Source organism: Conger conger, chromosome 19 (assembly GCF_963514075.1).
Source record: "Conger conger chromosome 19, fConCon1.1, whole genome shotgun sequence".
NCBI lineage: Eukaryota > Metazoa > Chordata > Actinopteri > Anguilliformes > Congridae > Conger > Conger conger.
In genome coordinates this window covers 6,626,489-6,644,075 of record NC_083778.1, presented here as the reverse complement: position 1 = coordinate 6,644,075, position 17,587 = coordinate 6,626,489, and the positions used below count along the sequence as shown (strand labels likewise).

The 17,587-nt window shown below is 48.2% G+C and overlaps 1 protein-coding gene across 4 annotated transcripts; it reads left to right on the top strand.

The window, feature by feature from the left end:
• The first annotated feature begins 1,333 nt into the window (after positions 1-1,333).
• hcfc2 (host cell factor C2) lies at positions 1,334-16,349 on the top strand. Of its 4 annotated transcripts, none has more exons than XM_061230001.1 (17): positions 1,334-1,520; positions 2,735-2,883; positions 3,450-3,610; positions 4,031-4,239; positions 4,591-4,675; positions 4,912-5,018; positions 5,216-5,407; positions 5,908-6,120; positions 6,987-7,063; positions 7,601-7,733; positions 8,117-8,227; positions 8,768-8,823; positions 9,102-9,218; positions 9,305-9,487; positions 10,370-10,664; positions 11,348-11,426; positions 11,713-16,349. In XM_061230001.1, the coding sequence occupies exons 1-17, from the start codon at positions 1,343-1,345 to the stop codon at positions 11,723-11,725; spliced, it is 2,358 nt and encodes a 785-aa protein (XP_061085985.1). In that variant the 5' UTR covers positions 1,334-1,342; the 3' UTR covers positions 11,726-16,349. The 4 variants fall into 4 exon arrangements, with proteins under 4 accessions (XP_061085985.1, XP_061085983.1, XP_061085984.1 ...); XM_061229999.1 differs by having other exon boundaries at positions 6,987-7,102; XM_061230000.1 differs by having other exon boundaries at positions 6,984-7,063.
• The last annotated feature ends 1,238 nt before the right edge of the window (positions 16,350-17,587 follow it).

Below are 17,587 nucleotides of genomic sequence, written 5' to 3'. Positions count from 1 at the left end.
TGTGAATGGTGTGTGTGCCCTGTGATGGACTGGCGACCTGTCCAGGGTGTATTCCTGCCTTTCGCCCAATGTATGCTGGGATAGGCTCCAGCCCCCCTGCCACCCTGTTCAGGATAAGCGGGTTAAGATAATGGATGGATGGATGGATGGATATTTAATATGTCTGGATAAGCTTACTTCACGGCTCCGTAACCTCCTGACACCAAGCTGAAAAAGTTATGATTTTTTTCTTTTTGGATGACAAAATGTTGCAGTGAAAAAATAAATAAATAATAATAATAATAATAATAATAATAATAATAATAATATATATATATATATATATATATATATATATATATATTATTATTATTATTATTATTTTTATTTTTTTTCACTGCAACATTTTGTCATCCAAAAAGAAAAAAATCATAACTTTTTCAGCTTGGTGTCAGGAGGTTACGGAGCCGTGAAGTAAGCTTATCCAGACATATTAAATATCCATCCATCTATCCACAAATATACAATAGAACAAATATAAATATACAAAAATATATTTAATTTATTTGTTTTATTAATTGCCTCTTCAATAGTCGTGGAGGTTTCAGTATTGTAGAATTTGTGCTTCTTGAGATCCCCCGACAGGGGACACAGATCAATTGCTGGGCCTTCATATGAACCTAGGTATGAGCCATCACAACTTCTGAACCAAGACGGTATTTGTCTGTGCCGACTCAACGAGTATCGACTGCAATCACTTCTGCAGACTTGTATGTGGTGTGAGAATTATTACATTAGCTTTACTGGCAGCGAGGGCACAATCATCAATATGACAAGTCACTCTTGTTAAAAGCACTAAGCTTTTTCCTGACTAGCGTTTGTAGGAATGTAACACAGACGTTTCAACCCAATTAAAAATGCAAAACGCAAATTGAAACGCCAATTAGGCTACCCAGACGCAATTAGTTAATACATTAAAAAATGAACAAAGTTTCCATTAATATATCAATGGATACACTACGTTTTAATGGTATTTGACTGTACATAACATAAAAGATTATTCAATACTCTTTGACTACATTTTTTTTTGTATTGAAACACTTTAATTGTATTAAAGCCACATGAACAGAATACTCATGCTTGATGTGGTCACATATTTTTATTAAATTTGTCAGAAAACTGTCTTTTAAATTAAAATATTCAGCTAATATTCCGATTTTTAAAACGTACCGTTTCACTAAAAGCAGTTCGGACTACAACTAATGGCCATAGAAGCAGTCGCTCTAATGACGTCTACACAGTTGCAATATGGGATCTGGGCGGACCTATTACCAAAATAATGTCCCACCAATAATCTACGGAGATGGTTAATAGCGGGACTATGGCTGCCGAGGGTCCGCTCTGGAAAAGGGTCCAGTCGTTCTCTGGTCCGGTTCCCAGGTCCAGACACGGGCACAGAGCGGTTGCGATTCGGGAGCTAATCATTGTGTTTGGAGGAGGGAACGAGGGCATTGCTGAAGAGTTGCATGTCTACAACACCGGTATGTTACTGGCGTGAAACTGGGGAGCAATCTCAGCAGGGGGCACACGGAGCGTCTAAAAAAAAATACAAAAAAATAAAGTTAGCGATGTTGGCAATGTGAACATGCAATGCTAACATTAACGGTTAGCTTCACACTTTGTGCAAACCGTGACCAACACAATACGCCTTAAAAAAAACCAAAGCATAATGTGTGTGCACGAGTCAACTGACGTTTACATGTTACAAGCTTGGTTACGAGCTAGCTAGCTAACGTTAGCTCTTATTATAGTTTAAAATATGCATGTGTCATTCTACAAAATACTTTACTCATTGATATGGTCTGTACTTTCCGTACTTGTAAATATTTCCAAACTTTCTTGCACAGCAACAGCGTAGCTAGAGAAATGTAAATATGTAACGTTACTGGTTACCTCACTCCGGTAAATCGCTAACATTAGCTGGCTAACATTGCCTTGCTCGTTCTTGTGGATGCATGTACCCGGCTTTTTGCAATACGTTTTATTTAGCTAGCTAGTTTTACTATTTAACTGTATAGTGAATTGGACTCATTCGGGATGCTAGATTTTTTTTTTGTTCAAATGGTGTGCACATATCTTGACTCGCTTGTCGCCAATTTGCATCCGAAATAGTTACTTTGGCGGTTATCCCCTCGGAAGTACACACACGAGAAGGCTCGCTAACATTATCAGGGCACGGTTGGCACGCATGCTGTATTTTTGAGGATTGATGTAGTGTTTTTATGTGAAAGGAGAGAAACTTGTTTGAACTAAACCATAACCTACTTCAGTCGGAACCAGTTTACACATTTGCGGGCGAGTTTGACCACCAAGGTAAACACCATCGAACGACGCAGTCCCAGCACTATTTGACTCGTGATCATTAATATCTTGTTCAAAAGCTTGGTATTTCTTGTTTTTAACCGACCGTGCAGCAGTTGTCTGTTGTGCGTTGTGTTCTTATTAAGGCTGAATTAAACTTCATCCCATGTATTTAATTCCCTGCTCATGTTGTGAGGAGTTTTAGTCGGAACTATGACCCCTGTCCCTGTATGACGATTCCATAATTGTTTCCTGAAGTTCTTTTTAAAACGCACAGCCACATACATGTATGCAGACAAGCATTTCCGAGAGTAGCCTAGTACTAGTCAAGTCGTGCAATGGTGAAAGGTGGATCTTAGTGATTTGTCTTTCTTTGGGGACTGTACGCGTTCAGTGTCCAGGCAGTGGTTCCTGCCGGCGGTGCGCGGAGACATCCCCCCTGGGTGTGCGGCTCACGGGTTCGTCTGCGAGGGCACGAGGGTCCTGGTGTTCGGCGGGATGGTGGAGTACGGAAAGTACAGCAACAGCCTGTACGAGCTGCAGGTGAGATCTCGCTCGACGCCTGCGCGAGCTGCAGGTGAGATCTCGCTCGACGCCTGTCCAGGCCGCCGGTGAGGTCCAGCTCCGCTTTCAAGGCTTATGGCGCCGTAATTGGACCATAACTTTAGACGGCTGCATGTCCTATTCGGTGGCGTCGTTTGCAGTAAACATTGGTTTTAGAGAGGCAGCCACATTTCTCACCAAAGTGATTTTGAGCTCCATTTTCATGTAGGCGACATGGCTCAGGCAGTAAGCACTCGTCTGGCAGTCGGAGGGTTGCCGGTTCGATCCCCTGCCCAGGCTGTGTCGAAGTGTCCCTGAGCAAGACACCTAACCCCCAAATGCTCCTGATGAGCTGGTCGGCGCCTTGCATGGCAGCCAATCGCCGTCGGTGTGTGAGTGTGTATGAATGGGTGAATGAGAAGCATCAATTGTACAGCGCTTTGGATAAAGGCGCTATATAAATGCCAACCATTTACCATTTAGTTTTACTTGTATTATTGTTCTGTAGTTGTACAGTGTACCGTTGACGATGTCGCCGATGATCCTCCTGGGTTTTTTTTTTGCAGGCAAGCCGATGGCTATGGAAGAAATTGAAACCTCGCCCCCCGAGGAACGCGCCCCCCCCCTGCCCTCGGCTGGGGCATAGCTTCACCCTGTGGGGGAACAAGTGCTATCTTTTCGGGGGGCTGGCCAACGACAGCGAGGACTCCAACGGCAACATACCCCGGTAGGATAGCAGCCGGTCCTGGTCCTCGCTCCGGTCCTTCACCTGAACCTCCCTTGTCGTCATAAACCTTCCTTCCGTCCTTCCTTCCTCGGGTCCTCCGCCGACCTAGAAATCGGTCGAGGCGCGTCGCTAGCTTTCCTAATGCGTCGCGTAACGCGCCAGGAATTAATGGGAGGATCCGCCTGTCCGAACGCCTGGGAGAGCGAGGACACTCGATTCGCTCCGGTTTCCTCCTTCCCTTGCGTCCTTTTCTCGCGTCCTCTGACGGGTGGCGCTAGGAGTGAGGAGAGGACCCGAGGAAAGGGGGTGAGGATGTAAAATTAAGCAACTGGAGCGCGCCCGGCAAGAAGGAGAGAGCGACTGACTGCACGCTGGGTGCAGGGTTTCAACGCTGCGCTCTCCCACCCTTCTCCTCCCCAGGTACTTGAACGACTTCTTCGAGCTGGAGCTGCAGACGTCGTCGGGGGTGAAGGGGTGGAACGTTCCAGAAACGAGGGGCGGGGGGCCCTCGCCCCGCGAGTCCCACACGGCGGTGGTGCACTGCAGCAAGGCCAGCTGCTCCCCGAAACTCTACGTCTTCGGAGGGATGAGGGGCCAGCGTCTGTCCGACCTCTGGCAGCTGGACCTGGGTAAGGTCCCACCCCTGGCGGTATTGTGCTAACAGCGGCTGTTATACTAGGGCGGCCGGTAGCGTAGTGGTTAAGGTAAATGACTGGGACCCGCAAGGTCGGTGGCTCCAATCCCGGTGTAGCCGCACTAAGATCCGCACAGCCGTTCGGCCGTTGAGCAAGGCCCTTAACCCTGCATTGCTCCAGGGGAGGATTGGATAAGAGTGTCTGCCAATAATATAATATGATGGGATGTAATGTACTGGTGTGTGTGTTTATTACCGAGTTATTGCAGTCGGGAGACAGGAGGGGAGACCAGTGTCGTCTCGCGCAACGATTCAAACTGATTTCCCACCACTGTTCGTCTCCTAGAAACCATGACCTGGGCAACGCCCGATACCAAAGGACCGGCCCCTCTTCCAAGAAGCCTTCACTCTGCCAACGTTATAGGAAACAAGTAAAGAGAAACTGTGTGTGTGTGTGTGTTTTGGTAGAGTGTGACCAAGCATGCATGTACGTGCGTTTGTGTGTGTATATGTGGGGAGGGTGTATCTGTGTGATGTGTACAGTATGTATTGTGTATTTTATGTGTGTGTGTGTGTGTGTGCGTGCGTGCGTGCGTGCGTGCCTACAGTGTGAAGTACCTCTCTCTCTCTCCCTCTCCCTCTCCTTCTCCCTCCCTCTCCTGTGCAGGATGTATGTGTTTGGAGGCTGGGTGCCAGTGGTGAATGCAGAGGACCAGATCAATGCTGTAGGAACAGAATGGATTTGCACCAACTCTGTGTGTGAACTCGACCTCGGTCAGTACCATGAAAACACACACGCACGCACACTGCACACTCACACAGACACACGCACACACACTCTCTCTCACACACACACACACACACACACACACACACACACACACTGCACACTCACACTACACACACACTCACATACACACCATACACACCCCCTCACACACTCACACTCACACTCAGTCTCTCTCTCTCAGACACGATGCAGTGGCAGGCTCTGAGCCCTGAGAGGCAGCAGGAGGAGGGGAAGGCCTGCGGCCCTCGGGCGAGAGCTGGCCACTGCACGGCCTCCATCGGCTCCCGCATCTACCTGTGGAGCGGCCGCGACGGTTACCGCAAGAGCTGGAACTACCAGGTGTGCTGCAAGGACCTGTGGTACCTGGAGACCGGTGAGCATGGCCGCCCTCGCCGCTGAAACAGGACAATCATCTGGACTAGGCTTGTGATTGGCTGCACTGTTGCCCGGGGAGGTGTGATTGGCTGCACTGTTGCCCAGGGAGGTGTGATTGGCTGCGCTGTTGCCCGGGGAGGCGTGATTGGCTGTGCTGTTGCCCACGGAGGTGTGATTGGCTGCAGTATTGCCCTGGAAGGCGTGATTGGCTGCTGTATAGACCTGGGAGGTGTGATTGGCTGCACTTGTTGCCCAGGGAGGTGTGATTGACTGTAATGGTGCCCAGGGAGGTGTGATTGGCTGTAATGGTGCCCAGGGGAGGTGTGATTGGCTGTACTGGTGCCCAGGGGAGGTGTGATTGGCTGTAATGGTGCCCAGGGAGGTGTGATTGGCTGTGCTGTTGCCCAGCGAGTGAGGGTTTCAGTACTGCTTGGTCGTCCAGGACTCCAGGAATGTCATTGAATTGTGTGTGTGTGTGTTGTTTTTACCCCCCTGCAGAGAAGCCCTCGACCCCAGCAGCAGTGTTTCTGGTGAAGGCCACCATCAGCATGCTGCACGTGGCGTGGCGCCCCCTACCTGCCGCCGACAGCTACCTCCTCCAACTGCAGCCCGTCGCCCCGTCTCAATCCTCACCCCTGGGCCTGTCCGACACGCCCACCGACCAGCAGCCAGCCAATGGCGCAGGCTCGGGGGCGGAGCACGATGCAACCGGTAAGAAGGTCCCGACTGGCGTTTTGTTTGTAACGGCAAACCAGGGTCAAAAACAAAAAGAGGAGCATGACTAGTATTCTAGATTGCTGCTCTTAACTGGGGTGAGGGGATGCCCATTCTAACCAGATGGGAGAAGCGCACAACCACCTAGTCAGCGGTAAGTTTGGTGACCAGCGAAAAAGTCCCACAGCCTGTTTGGAGGTAATTTGAGCCGGCGCATTGATTGGTGTTTTGAGCTGTGGTGAATTCACAGCGAAGTGGGTTTCAGTTAAGTTGAGTCGAGACAACCCATTCTAGAGACCAGAGAGAGTGCTGGAGGTTTGTGGGAACCATGCAGATGCAGATAGATGTTGAGGTTGGCACTGAACAGCACACAGAAACCACTCTAGCTTGTGTTCCCTCTCCCTCTCTCTCTCTCTCTCTCTCTCTCTCTCTCTCTCGCTCTCTTTCTCTTTCTCAGGACTGTGTTGACAGTCTTAGAGTGCTGATTATTGCTCGGCTAAAACTGGAGTTTGCCTTCTTCAAAGTTAATGATAATCTGATGGAACTGATGATGAGATAAGTGGGCCATTAATGGAGTGCTTTGCATAGCGTCATTGTGTCAAGCACTGTTGTATGTTTATTTGGTTCTTGTTTTCTGCTTGTGTTTCAGGTGGTATGGGGGTCTTTGTTTGGGGTGGGAAAAAATTATTCTAATGCCCTTTATTTAAAGTTCTCCCTCTCCCTCTCCCTCTCTCTCCCTCTCCCTCTCTCTCTCTCTCTCCCTCTCTCTCTCTCTCCCTCTCCCTCTCCCTCTCTCTCTCTCCCTCTCCCTCCCTCTCCCTCTCCCTCTCCCTCCCTCAATCGCCCCGGTTCTTCTCCAGCAGTGCAGCCCCAGCCCCTGGACGGCTCGGCCCAGAGGGGAGCCCTGGCAGCGGGGGGAGAGGGCGCCCCTCGTGGGCAGGTTAGCAGATGGAGCCAGGAGCACGTCATGATAACTCTGGTTTTTAACCTTTTTATTGATCCTGTTCAACTGTCCCATCAAATGTGTTGCTAACAACTTTTTCAAATGTGTTTGTGTGTTCAAGCATGTTTTGCACATATGCCATTGTACTACACAGCTTGAATCTATATTAATATATGTTGACTTATTGCTTTAAGTATTTTTTTCAAATACTTAAAGCAATAAGCCAACATATATTAATATAAATACTGACGATAAATAGAAATATATATAATATAATACTTAACATTTAAAATTTAAGTATTTTAAATGTTTTGTCCGTGATTGCATTTTACAAAAAAATATGTATGATAGGCTATCATCACTGTACTTCTCTGTACTTGAAAGCCTTTTCTGAATGATTGGCCTTTTATTTAATGCCCTGCTATTTGGATTTGGCGCTCTGTGGGGAAACTCGCTCCTCTCTCAGGTCGGTGTAGGGGTCTGGCCTCCACACGTGGAAGCGGAAGAGGCTGACTCTGTCTCTGTCCCGCCCAGGAGCCGCGCCTCTCCGCCGGGGAGGAGCGGAGGGGGGACGAGAGCCCCGTGGAGGCGGAGTCCGCCCAGCAGCTCTACCCCCCGGCCGACGACCGGAGGGGGGCCCCCCGAAAGAGCCGCACCCCAGAACGAGGTACCCCCCAGGAAGGCCCGACCAACACCAGCACACACACCGGTCCCTGTGTGGGGTCGGCCTGCTCCAGTCTGCTGGGGCCGGCCGTCTTTTTTGACCTGAACCGGCTGCCGTAGACCTGTCTGCACACTCTCTATAAGTCTATAAAACGTGCTGTACTTTCTACACGGCAGAATCAAAGTGCGTAAGAATACAGTTAAGTAAAAGCTGAGAGCGTGCATGTTAACCGCATGCGGACTGTTTGATTACAAATGTTAAATTATGGAACACGGAGCCAAATTAGGTCCTTTGTCTCAAACATTACGCACTTTGACCGTATATTGATACATTGAGCTGGTGTGGACAAGTGACCCCTGACCCCTGACCCCGTGGTGTGCCCGTAGTGATCGTGTGCAAAGAGGAAGGTCAGGAATACGAGCTCTCCACGGGTGACCCCACAGGTAGCACTAAGCTGTCGGGGAGCGAGTTTGAAGGTGGATCCCTACATCATCCAGGTACCGGAGAACTGACCTACTGAAAATTGTCAATAGTCTGAGGAGTTTACCTTGACTAACTCTTCATTATTACCCCAGTCCATCGCAGAAACTTGGCTTTTGGCAGGACCGGGAATCGAACCCCGGTCCTACCGGTGTGCAACTGCAACAAACTGCAACCGCAAGTCTGCTGCATCTTAGCCTGTTGCGCTACCACAGCTCCTAGACCACTTTCATGGTGAACTTGTATTTTCATCTTGTAGTTCTTTACCATGCCTCACTTGTAATTAGCACATGCCCTAATTTTGCAGACTTAGCCTAGACTTACTGTGCAAACTACACTTGATGTTCACGGCTATGGGTAACTGATACTTTGTGTGAATTGTGCTGTGTCTGACCTGTGTTCTGTTGTCCCAGTGACCTTCAGCATGTGCATATTGTACATTGCTTTGGATAAAAGCAGTGTATAATATGAGGTGTAATATTTTGGGGCAGGTCGGCGCAAGCTGTGAGGTCAAAGGGCGATCTGTGCTGTCCTGATTTCTGTGCTCTTTCCTCCAGACCAGGGGCACGTCACCTCCACCTCGGCTCCTGCTGCGAGCGAGCACTCGAACACGGTGAGGCCCACTGCGTCTCCAACGCAGCCTGTGTGAGTGCGAGTGCGAGTGCGAGTGGGAGTGCGAGTGCGAGTGCGAGTGCGAGTGCGAGTGCGAGTGCGAGTGCGAGTGCGAGTGCGAGTGCGAGTGCGAGTGCGAGTTAGCCAGGGCCACACATTGACCTCACCTCCAGGGCTTTCCTTTGGGCCTTGAATCCAGGGAGGGTGGGTCTCGGTCCTGCGCGGTTGTCCATGCCCCTAACACCCCCCCCCCCCCCCCCGCCACTTCCTCCCCCACAGGTGCATCTGACGGGCGAGAGGTCACATGACCACACGTGGTACGACGTGGGCGTGTTCAGGACCCTGTTTTCGGAGGTGACGCAGTACTCCCTCCCTCCGGAGAGCACCCAGGGAACGGTGAGTGGAGAACAGACTCGCCCTAATGACCTTGGAGAAGCAAGATGGCGGACATATAATGCTTTGACACATCTCGCCCCTCGTAGGGGAAAGGCGGGGAGGCGCAGGATTCGGGGCGGGAGAAGCTGGACCTCACTCCGGGAGTGACCTACAGGTTCCGCGTGGCCGGGATCAACTCCTGCGGACAGGGAGCCTTCAGCCCCGCCGCCGAGTTCAAGACCTGCCAGCCCGGCTTCCCCGGAGCGCCCTCTGCTGTCAAGATCACCAAGGTGTGGCTGGAGTCACATCCCCTCCCCACAACCACAACCACAGCCACAACCACAACCACAGCCACAACCATAGCTCTGCTTATAAACGTTTCTCTTCTGATCAATATCAGCCTTTTCTCACAGTCATGCATTGGGCTGGGTGGCTTCTTGTTCCTTTGATCCAAATTGTCTCTTGTTCTCTTGCTGAAAAAATACAGAGAGGAGTACAATAAGGTACAATAGGTAATTTCGGACTTCTAATGGTCGAGAGAGGAATAGCAGCAACAATCACCTTGAAACCACAACACTGCTTATCCCACCCCTTATCTGTGAACGCGCTGATGTTGAAATGCCATTGGCTGTGGCAATTAGAACCAATTTTCAACCAATTAGCTTGAATTATTGTACAGCTATATGATGTTTTGACACAGAGTGCTGGCCTGTCAACTGTTTATTTTGAAACCCGAATTTAAGGACTATAAACACAGGCAGAGGGTGAGTGAAAATGTCAGCGAGCCTTGTTCATTGATAGGAAGGGATTTACAATGGTCTTGTAACAATGTTTTAACACAAAAATCTTACTTTACATTCCTTTAAATGGTAAATGGACTGCATTTGTATAGTGCTTTTATCCAGAGTGATTTACAATGAATGCCTCCACACACACACACACACACACACACACACACACACACACACACACACACTGGACGACGATGAAAGGCAATTGGAAGCAATCGGGGTGGTTAAGTGTGTTGCTCAGGGACAGCTTGCGCCCACTGACAGCCAAACTACCACTCTTAACTGAGCTAATTTTGCCCTGAAATGATTAAATAGTTGATTAAATGTTTGAATATGTGCCGACCTCCTGTGCTTCCTGGTCACATCTCTCCGCCGCCCCAGGCCTCAGGCTCTGCCCACATCACCTGGGAGTCCCCCGCCTCGCCTTCCGGAAAGATCCTGGAGTACTCCATGTACCTAGCGGTGCGGAAGAGCCGGTCCGGCCCGGCAGCAGGGCCCCCGGGGGAGCTGGCCTTCATCCGGATCTACCGCGGGACCAAGACCTCCTGCACCGTCACCTCCGCCCACCTCAGCAACGCCCACGTGGACTGCTCCGCCCGGCCCGCCCTGGTGTTCCGCATCGCCGCCAAGAACGAGCAGGGCTACGGCCCCGCCACGCAGATCCGCTGGCTGCAGGGTACGCCCTCTGTCCCGTCCTCCTCCTGCCCCGTCCTCCTCCTGCTTCTGCCGTTTCCTGCTCTGGTCTGTCGCTGTCTCTCTGTTCTGTTCTTCTTCTTCTTCTGCTGTTTCCTGCTCTGGTCTGTCGCTGTCTCTCTGTTCTGTTCTTCTTCTCTTCTTCTTCTGCCGTTTCCTGCTCTGGTCTGTCGCTGTCTCTCTGTTCTGTTCTGTTCTTCTTCTTCTGCCGTTTCCTGCTCTGGTCTGTCGCTGTCTCTGTTCTGTTCTTCTTCTCTTCTTCTTCTGCCGTTTCCTGCTCTGGTCTGTCGCTGTCTCTCTGTTCTGTTCTTCTTCTGCTGTTTCCTGCTCTGGTCTGTCACTGTCTCTCTGTTCTGTTCTTCTTCTCTTTCTTCTTCTTCTGCTGTTTCCTGCTCTGGTCTGTCACTGTCTCTCTGTTCTGTTCTGTTCTTCTTCTGCTGCTGTTTCCTGCTCTGGTTGTCTGTCGCTGTCTCTCTGTTCTGTTCTTCTTCTGCTGTTTCCTGCTCTGGTTGTCTGTCGCTGTCTCTCTGTTCTGTTCTTCTTCTTCTTCTTCTTCTGCTGTTTCCTGCTCTGGTCTGTCACTGTCTCTCTGTTCTGTTCTCTCTCTCGTTTGTGTGCGTTTTCCTTCCAGTCTTGAGTGCAGGACATTTGTATTTGACCTTTCAGACACCAGCAAGCTGAAGGCCCCTCATTCGCACCCGCAACTCGGGGCGACGGACGCCGTCGCCGTGGATACGCCCAGCAGGTACACGGAGCTCACCTGGGCCTAGCCCCTCTTTCTCTTTCTCTTTCTCTTTCTCTCTCTCTCTCTCTCTCTCTCCCTCTCTCTCTGTCTCTCACTGTCTCTCTCTCCCTCTCTCTCTCTCTCACTGTCTCTCTCTCTCTCTCTCTCTCTCTCACTGTCTCTCTCTCTGTCTCTCACTGTCTCACTCTCTCTCTCTCCCCCCCTCTCTCTACCCCCCTCTATCTCTCTCTCTCTCTCTCTCTCTCTAACGAAATTCAACATTTCTCGTCTTTTCTCTCTCCGCCAGCTCCACGTCTTGAGGAAATCCCCAGACCCTAAAAGAGCTTCCAGCCATCAACCGCAAGGGTGTTTTGAGGGACCAGCGCACAAAACGTGCAAGAAAACCACTAAGATAGTTTTTATACTTTATTTTTTTACATTATTGTTTTGTTTGTAAATATATACATATATTTTTTATCAGGAATTAGTCCACCTCCCCTCTCCCGAATTATCCTTAAGGTTTCCGTTAAACAGACGTGAGTGAACTACTAGTCTGCTTCCGTTTCATGACTGACCTCTTGTTGCTTTTTTCCTGGAGGACTTTACATTTCTTGGCAGCTAGTGTTTGTGCCTTATTAATAATGATGGATCATGAGATTCTAACCCCACCCACACAGTATGATTTGATTGGAGGCTGAGGGTCACCCGTGACTCCTGATTGATTTCTGCTGACGCCCCTCCCCTAGGCAGCTACAGTTCTTCAGCCAGACTGTGGCTAACTCACTAAGTTAAACCAGACTAGCCGGCAACTTCCAAAACAGATCATTTCCCACATCAGGTCAAGCAACAGTCTGCTCCTTGACACCCTCAGGACTAAACTCCGTCCAATGAGGGCCGGTGCCCGGTTGCATAAAACACCTTAAAGGTACAGTAGGTAATTTCTGACTTCTAACAGTCAAGAGAGGAATAGCAGCAACAAACACTTTCAAACCACAACACTGTTTATCCCTCCTCCTTTTCTGTAAATGCACTGATGTTGAAACGCCATTGGCTGTGGAAATTACAACCTTTTTTTAACTAATGAGCTTGGAATTATTGTACAGTTGTTGTACATGTTTTGGTAAGGAGTGTTGGGCCGTCAACTGTACAGGCTCATCTAAAAAGAGTAGAATATTGTGGAAACGTTTTCTTTTCATTCAAAAAGTGAAACTTTCATATATTCTAGATTCATTACACATAAAGTGAAATATTTCGAGCCTTTTTTTGTTTTAATCTTTGTCAAAAATCCAATATCTCAAAATATTTGAATACTACAGACCAATCAAAAAAAGGATTTATAATACAGAAATGTCAACCTTATGAAAAGTGTGTTCATTTCTGCACTCAATACTTAGCCAGGGCTCCTTTTGCACAAATTACTGCATCAATGCGGCGTGGCATGGAGACAATCAGCCTGTGGCACTGCTGAGGTGTTATGGAAGCCCAGATTGCTTGGATAGCGGCCTTCAGCTCGTCTGTATTGTTGGGACTGGTGTCTCGAATCTGCCTCTTGACAATACCCCATAGATTCTCTATGGGGTTCAGGTCAGGCGAGTTGGCTAGACAATCAAGCACAGTAATACCATGGTCAGCAAATCAGTTACTAGTAGTTTTGGCACTGTGGGCAGGTGCCAAGTCCTGCTGCGAAAGGAAATCAGCATCTCCATAAAGCTTGTCAGCAGATGGAAGCATGAAGTGCTCTAAAATCTCCTGGTAGACAGCTGCGTTGACTCTGGACTTGATAATACAGTGGACCAACACCAGCAGATGACATGGCACCCCAAATCATTACTGACTGGAAACTTCACACTGGACTTCAAGAATCGTGGATGCTGTGCCTCTCCACTCTTCCTCCAGACTCTGGGACCAAATGAAATGCAAAATTGACTTTCATCTGAAAAGAGGACTTTGGACCACTGAGCAACGGTCCAGTTCTTTTGCTCCTGAGCCCAGGTAAGACGCTTCTGACATTGTCTTTGGTTCAGGAGTGGCTTGACACTAGGAATGCAACACTTATAGCCCATTTCCTGGATGCGTCTGTGCGTGGTGGCTCTTGATGCACTGACTCCAGCCTCAGTCCACTCCTTGTGAAGCTCCCCCAAGTTCTTGAATCGGCTTTGCTTGGCAGTCCTCTCCAGGCTGCAGTCATCCCTGTTGCTTGTGCACGTTTTCCCTTCTAGTCAACTTTCCATGAATATGCTTTGATACAGTGCTCTGCGTACAGCCAGCCCTTTAAGCAATGACCTTCTGTGGCTTACCCTCCTTGTGGAGGGTGTCAATGAGTGTCAAGTCAGCAGTCTTCCCCATTACATTTACATTTTTGTCATTTGGCAGACGCTTTTAATCCAAAGCGACTTACAAGTGCATAGGTTCTACCATAAGTCAAAGCATCAGATCCAGAACTAGCAAAATACACATGAAATGCTGTTCTAAACATAGTCGTCATCATAAGTGCAAATTTTTATTTATTTATTTTTAAATTTTGGGGGGGGTTAGACAAGGATAGGGATATCAGAGAGGAGGGGCAGGGGAAATCAGGAGGGAGGACTAAGGTAGAGTTTGAAAAGGTGGGTTTTGAGTCTGCGTCGAAATAGGGGGAGGGATTCTGCTGTTCTGACAGTGGTAGGCAAGTCATTCCACCACTGAGGAACCAGAACGGAAAACAGGCGTGAACGTGCAGCTCGACCGCCAGGTGCACGTAGAGAAGGAACCATAAGGCGACCAGAGCTGGCAGACCGGATTGGTCTAGCTGGGGAGTAGGGAGTGATCAAGGATTGTATGTAAGGTGGGGCAGTCCCCTTAGCAGCCTGAAATGCCAACACTAGGGCCTTAAAAGGGATGCGTGTGGCAATAGGAAGCCAGTGGAGGCCAATGAGAAGCGGGGTGACATGAGCCGACCTGGGCTGACTGGTGATCAAGCGGGCTGCAGCATTCTGGACCAGCTGGAGGGGGTTGATGGAACACGCTGGGAGACCGGCTAGGAGGGAGTTGCAGTAATCCAGGCGGGAAATGACGAGTGCCTGGACTAGGAGCTGGGTGGCTTTCTCAGTCAGGCGATGACGGATACGGCGTATATTATACAGAAAGAACCTACAGGTTCTGGCAGTGGAGGATACTTGTGGAGCCAGGGTGAGGCAGTTATCAAGAGTCACCCCAAGATTCTTTGCCGTACGGGAGGAGGAAACTACAAAGTCCTCAACAGTCAATGAGAGGTCGATTGACGGAGAGGACTTAGCAGGGATGTAGAGAAGCTCAGTTTTGGCAAGGTTGAGCTTCAGGTGGTGGGAAGTCATCCATGCAGAGATATCAGCCAAGCAGGCAGAGATCCGTGTGGTGACTTGGGTGTCGGGGAGGAAGGAAATGAAGAGTTGGGTGTCATCAGCGTAAGGATGATAAGAAAAGCCATGGGAAGAGATAACAGAACCTAGAGACATGGTGTATAGCGAGAAGAGGAGAGGCCCAAGAACTGAGCCCTGCGGGACTCCAGTTCATGATTGCCCGTCCAAGTATTGAGTGCATAAATTAACATACATAAATGTCGACCTTCTGAAAAGTATTATAAATCCTTTTTTTGATTGGTCTTATGTAATATTCTAATATTTTGAGACACTGGATTTGTGACTTTCGTGAGCTGTAAGCAGTAATCCATCCATCCATCCATTATCTGAACCCGCTTATCCTGAACAGGGTCGCAGGGGGGCTGGAGCCTATCCCAGCATACATTGGGCAAAAGGCAGGAATACACCCTGGACAGGTCGCCAGTCCATCACAGGGCACTCACACGTTCATACCCACGGGCAATTTAGACTCTCCAATCAGCCTAACCTGCATGCATTTGGACTGTTGGAGGAAACCGGAGTACCCTGAGGGAACCCACACGAACACGGGGAGAACATGCAAACTCCACACAGAGGCCCCGGCCGAGCGGGATTCGAACCCAGGACCTCCTTGCTCTGAGACGGCAGTGCTACCCACTGCACCATCCGTGTAATATCGTTTAAGTGTAATGTCCCCTTAAGGTTTCTTTTTAAGTTTCCCTTAAGTTTGAGTGTTACAGAACAACCCTTTAAGTGTCAGAATTAAGGGTAACTCTTCAGGTGTTTCATGCGACTGGCATGGGCCTTCGGCTCTGCCACGCCCAGTCTGTGGAATTCTCTCCCTGACCACTTGAGGACGCCCCAGTCACAGCTGTTCCAAAACCTGCCTGAAAACCACGCCTTTATAGGAAAGCTTTCCGTCAGCTGTAGCCCCCACCCCCACCCCACTGTCTCTCCTGTGTCAGTATGTCCTTGTAGTGTTGTCCCTGTTTATTTTAATTCTTTGTGCACATTTGAGGTCTCTTTCCTGTAGCACCATGAGATTTTATTTTAAATTCAATGTATCTCTATTATTACCATTTCCATGCCATTTCAGTTACAGTCTCTGTGGCCGGAATAATATTCTCATTTATTTCTGTATATTAAATCGCGAACATCAAATTATAATGTTCTGTTATAAATGTTGTTTATAGGGCGATTTGATAGGATTTTGATCTTGTAAATTCAATTATGTATAGGGTGTCTGTCATAAGCTTTGAAGCTCAATATCTCAATGACTCAAAATGCAGATAGAACCTTATAATTCCAAAGTCAGGAAATGTATTCAGTCTGCGAAAATAGAAACGCAAAAAAATAAATAAACCTGGTACAGTTCAACAGTTCCAATTTCTGTTTGTGCAATGGATTTATATTTGGTAATATGTTCTATTGTTGTAGCGGTCTCTAAAGTTCATTACAAACATGTGTAGCTGTAATTAACTGTGCCTGTAGTTTGTCATTTTTAAGTCTGTGTCCATGTTGCATAGTCGTATGGGTACTTATGATCATTGTGACACTTTTCCTGCACATAAAACAAAGGGGAAAAGTAGACATTTTGTCTGTTACTGCCTTTTAAACTCACCAAAAAATGAAATGAATTCCAATACCCATATTACTATCTGTCCATCAAGATGAGATTTCACAAGTTTTCCAGAGGCAGTTCACCTTGATACAATAAATCTACAAATTTCAAATATGCCTTGTTTATTCTTCTTTCTACTCAAAGTAAGCATCTTTGTGCGAAACTGCATCTAGAATACTTGTCAGATCTACATTTTTGTAACACATTATAAAAACTTGTATTTGGTCATATTCAAAGCATGTACAATGTGTCGATGCAGTATAAACCTACAATAACTGGTCGTTTGTGTCAATCTGATTCTGCTAATCATGGGATTTGGAGCCGACACTAACCATGACACTAATCACAAAACATGATTACCATGCTTCTGTTCATCACCGTCACGCGTGTGTCAAAAGTTCTTCATTTCCGAGGGCACTAAAATATTCTGGATCCTTCCGCAATGGCTGTTCCGATTTTGATTTCCTGCCTACACAAGTCTTTGATCTTTTACCGCTGGGTAGAGTCCTAATCCCCGTATGAAAGGGTCTGAGCTCTACTGAAACGACATCACAGCTCACAGCCCACAGGCACATTGGGAAAATATGATTGGTGTTCCAAAACGGGAGGGGGCGCGGGGTGGCCTAAAAGGAAACAGCCCATGGACTTCAGTAAAGCTTAAAACAGCTGGGACAGAAGGTACAGCTCTCCTGGAACTGCACTCAACCATTAGGTTTAAGTGGCAGCCAGGGCCCCCGTTTCACAATGCTGACAAGGATGACAGGGTTAGCTGGACAACTGCCGAGTAAAACCCGGAACATCGTCTCCTCCCCATATTTAGAAACATGGAGAAATGCAGTGACCCTTTACTAACTTCAGTACAGGGTCGACTTGCGTTTGGACACAGGAACACAGACGTACAGAGACACAGACGTAGAGACACAGGAACACAGACGTACAGGGACACAGGCGCACAGGGACACAGGCGCACAGAATGCCACTGGGAAGAAGCCGGCACATCACATTTGCATTTTTATTAAAAGGATTAACATGAAAACACATGGTATTCTTACTCAAATTACAAAAAGTGTCACATAATTCAATATGAAATTAAGAGCATACCCCTGTTGCTCTGACAAAGGGTTTTTTTTTTGTTTTCTCTCTCTTTTTTTTTTTAACGTAAAGAACAGGAAGAACTGACAAAGGCTCCTGTTCCAGGTTCTGTT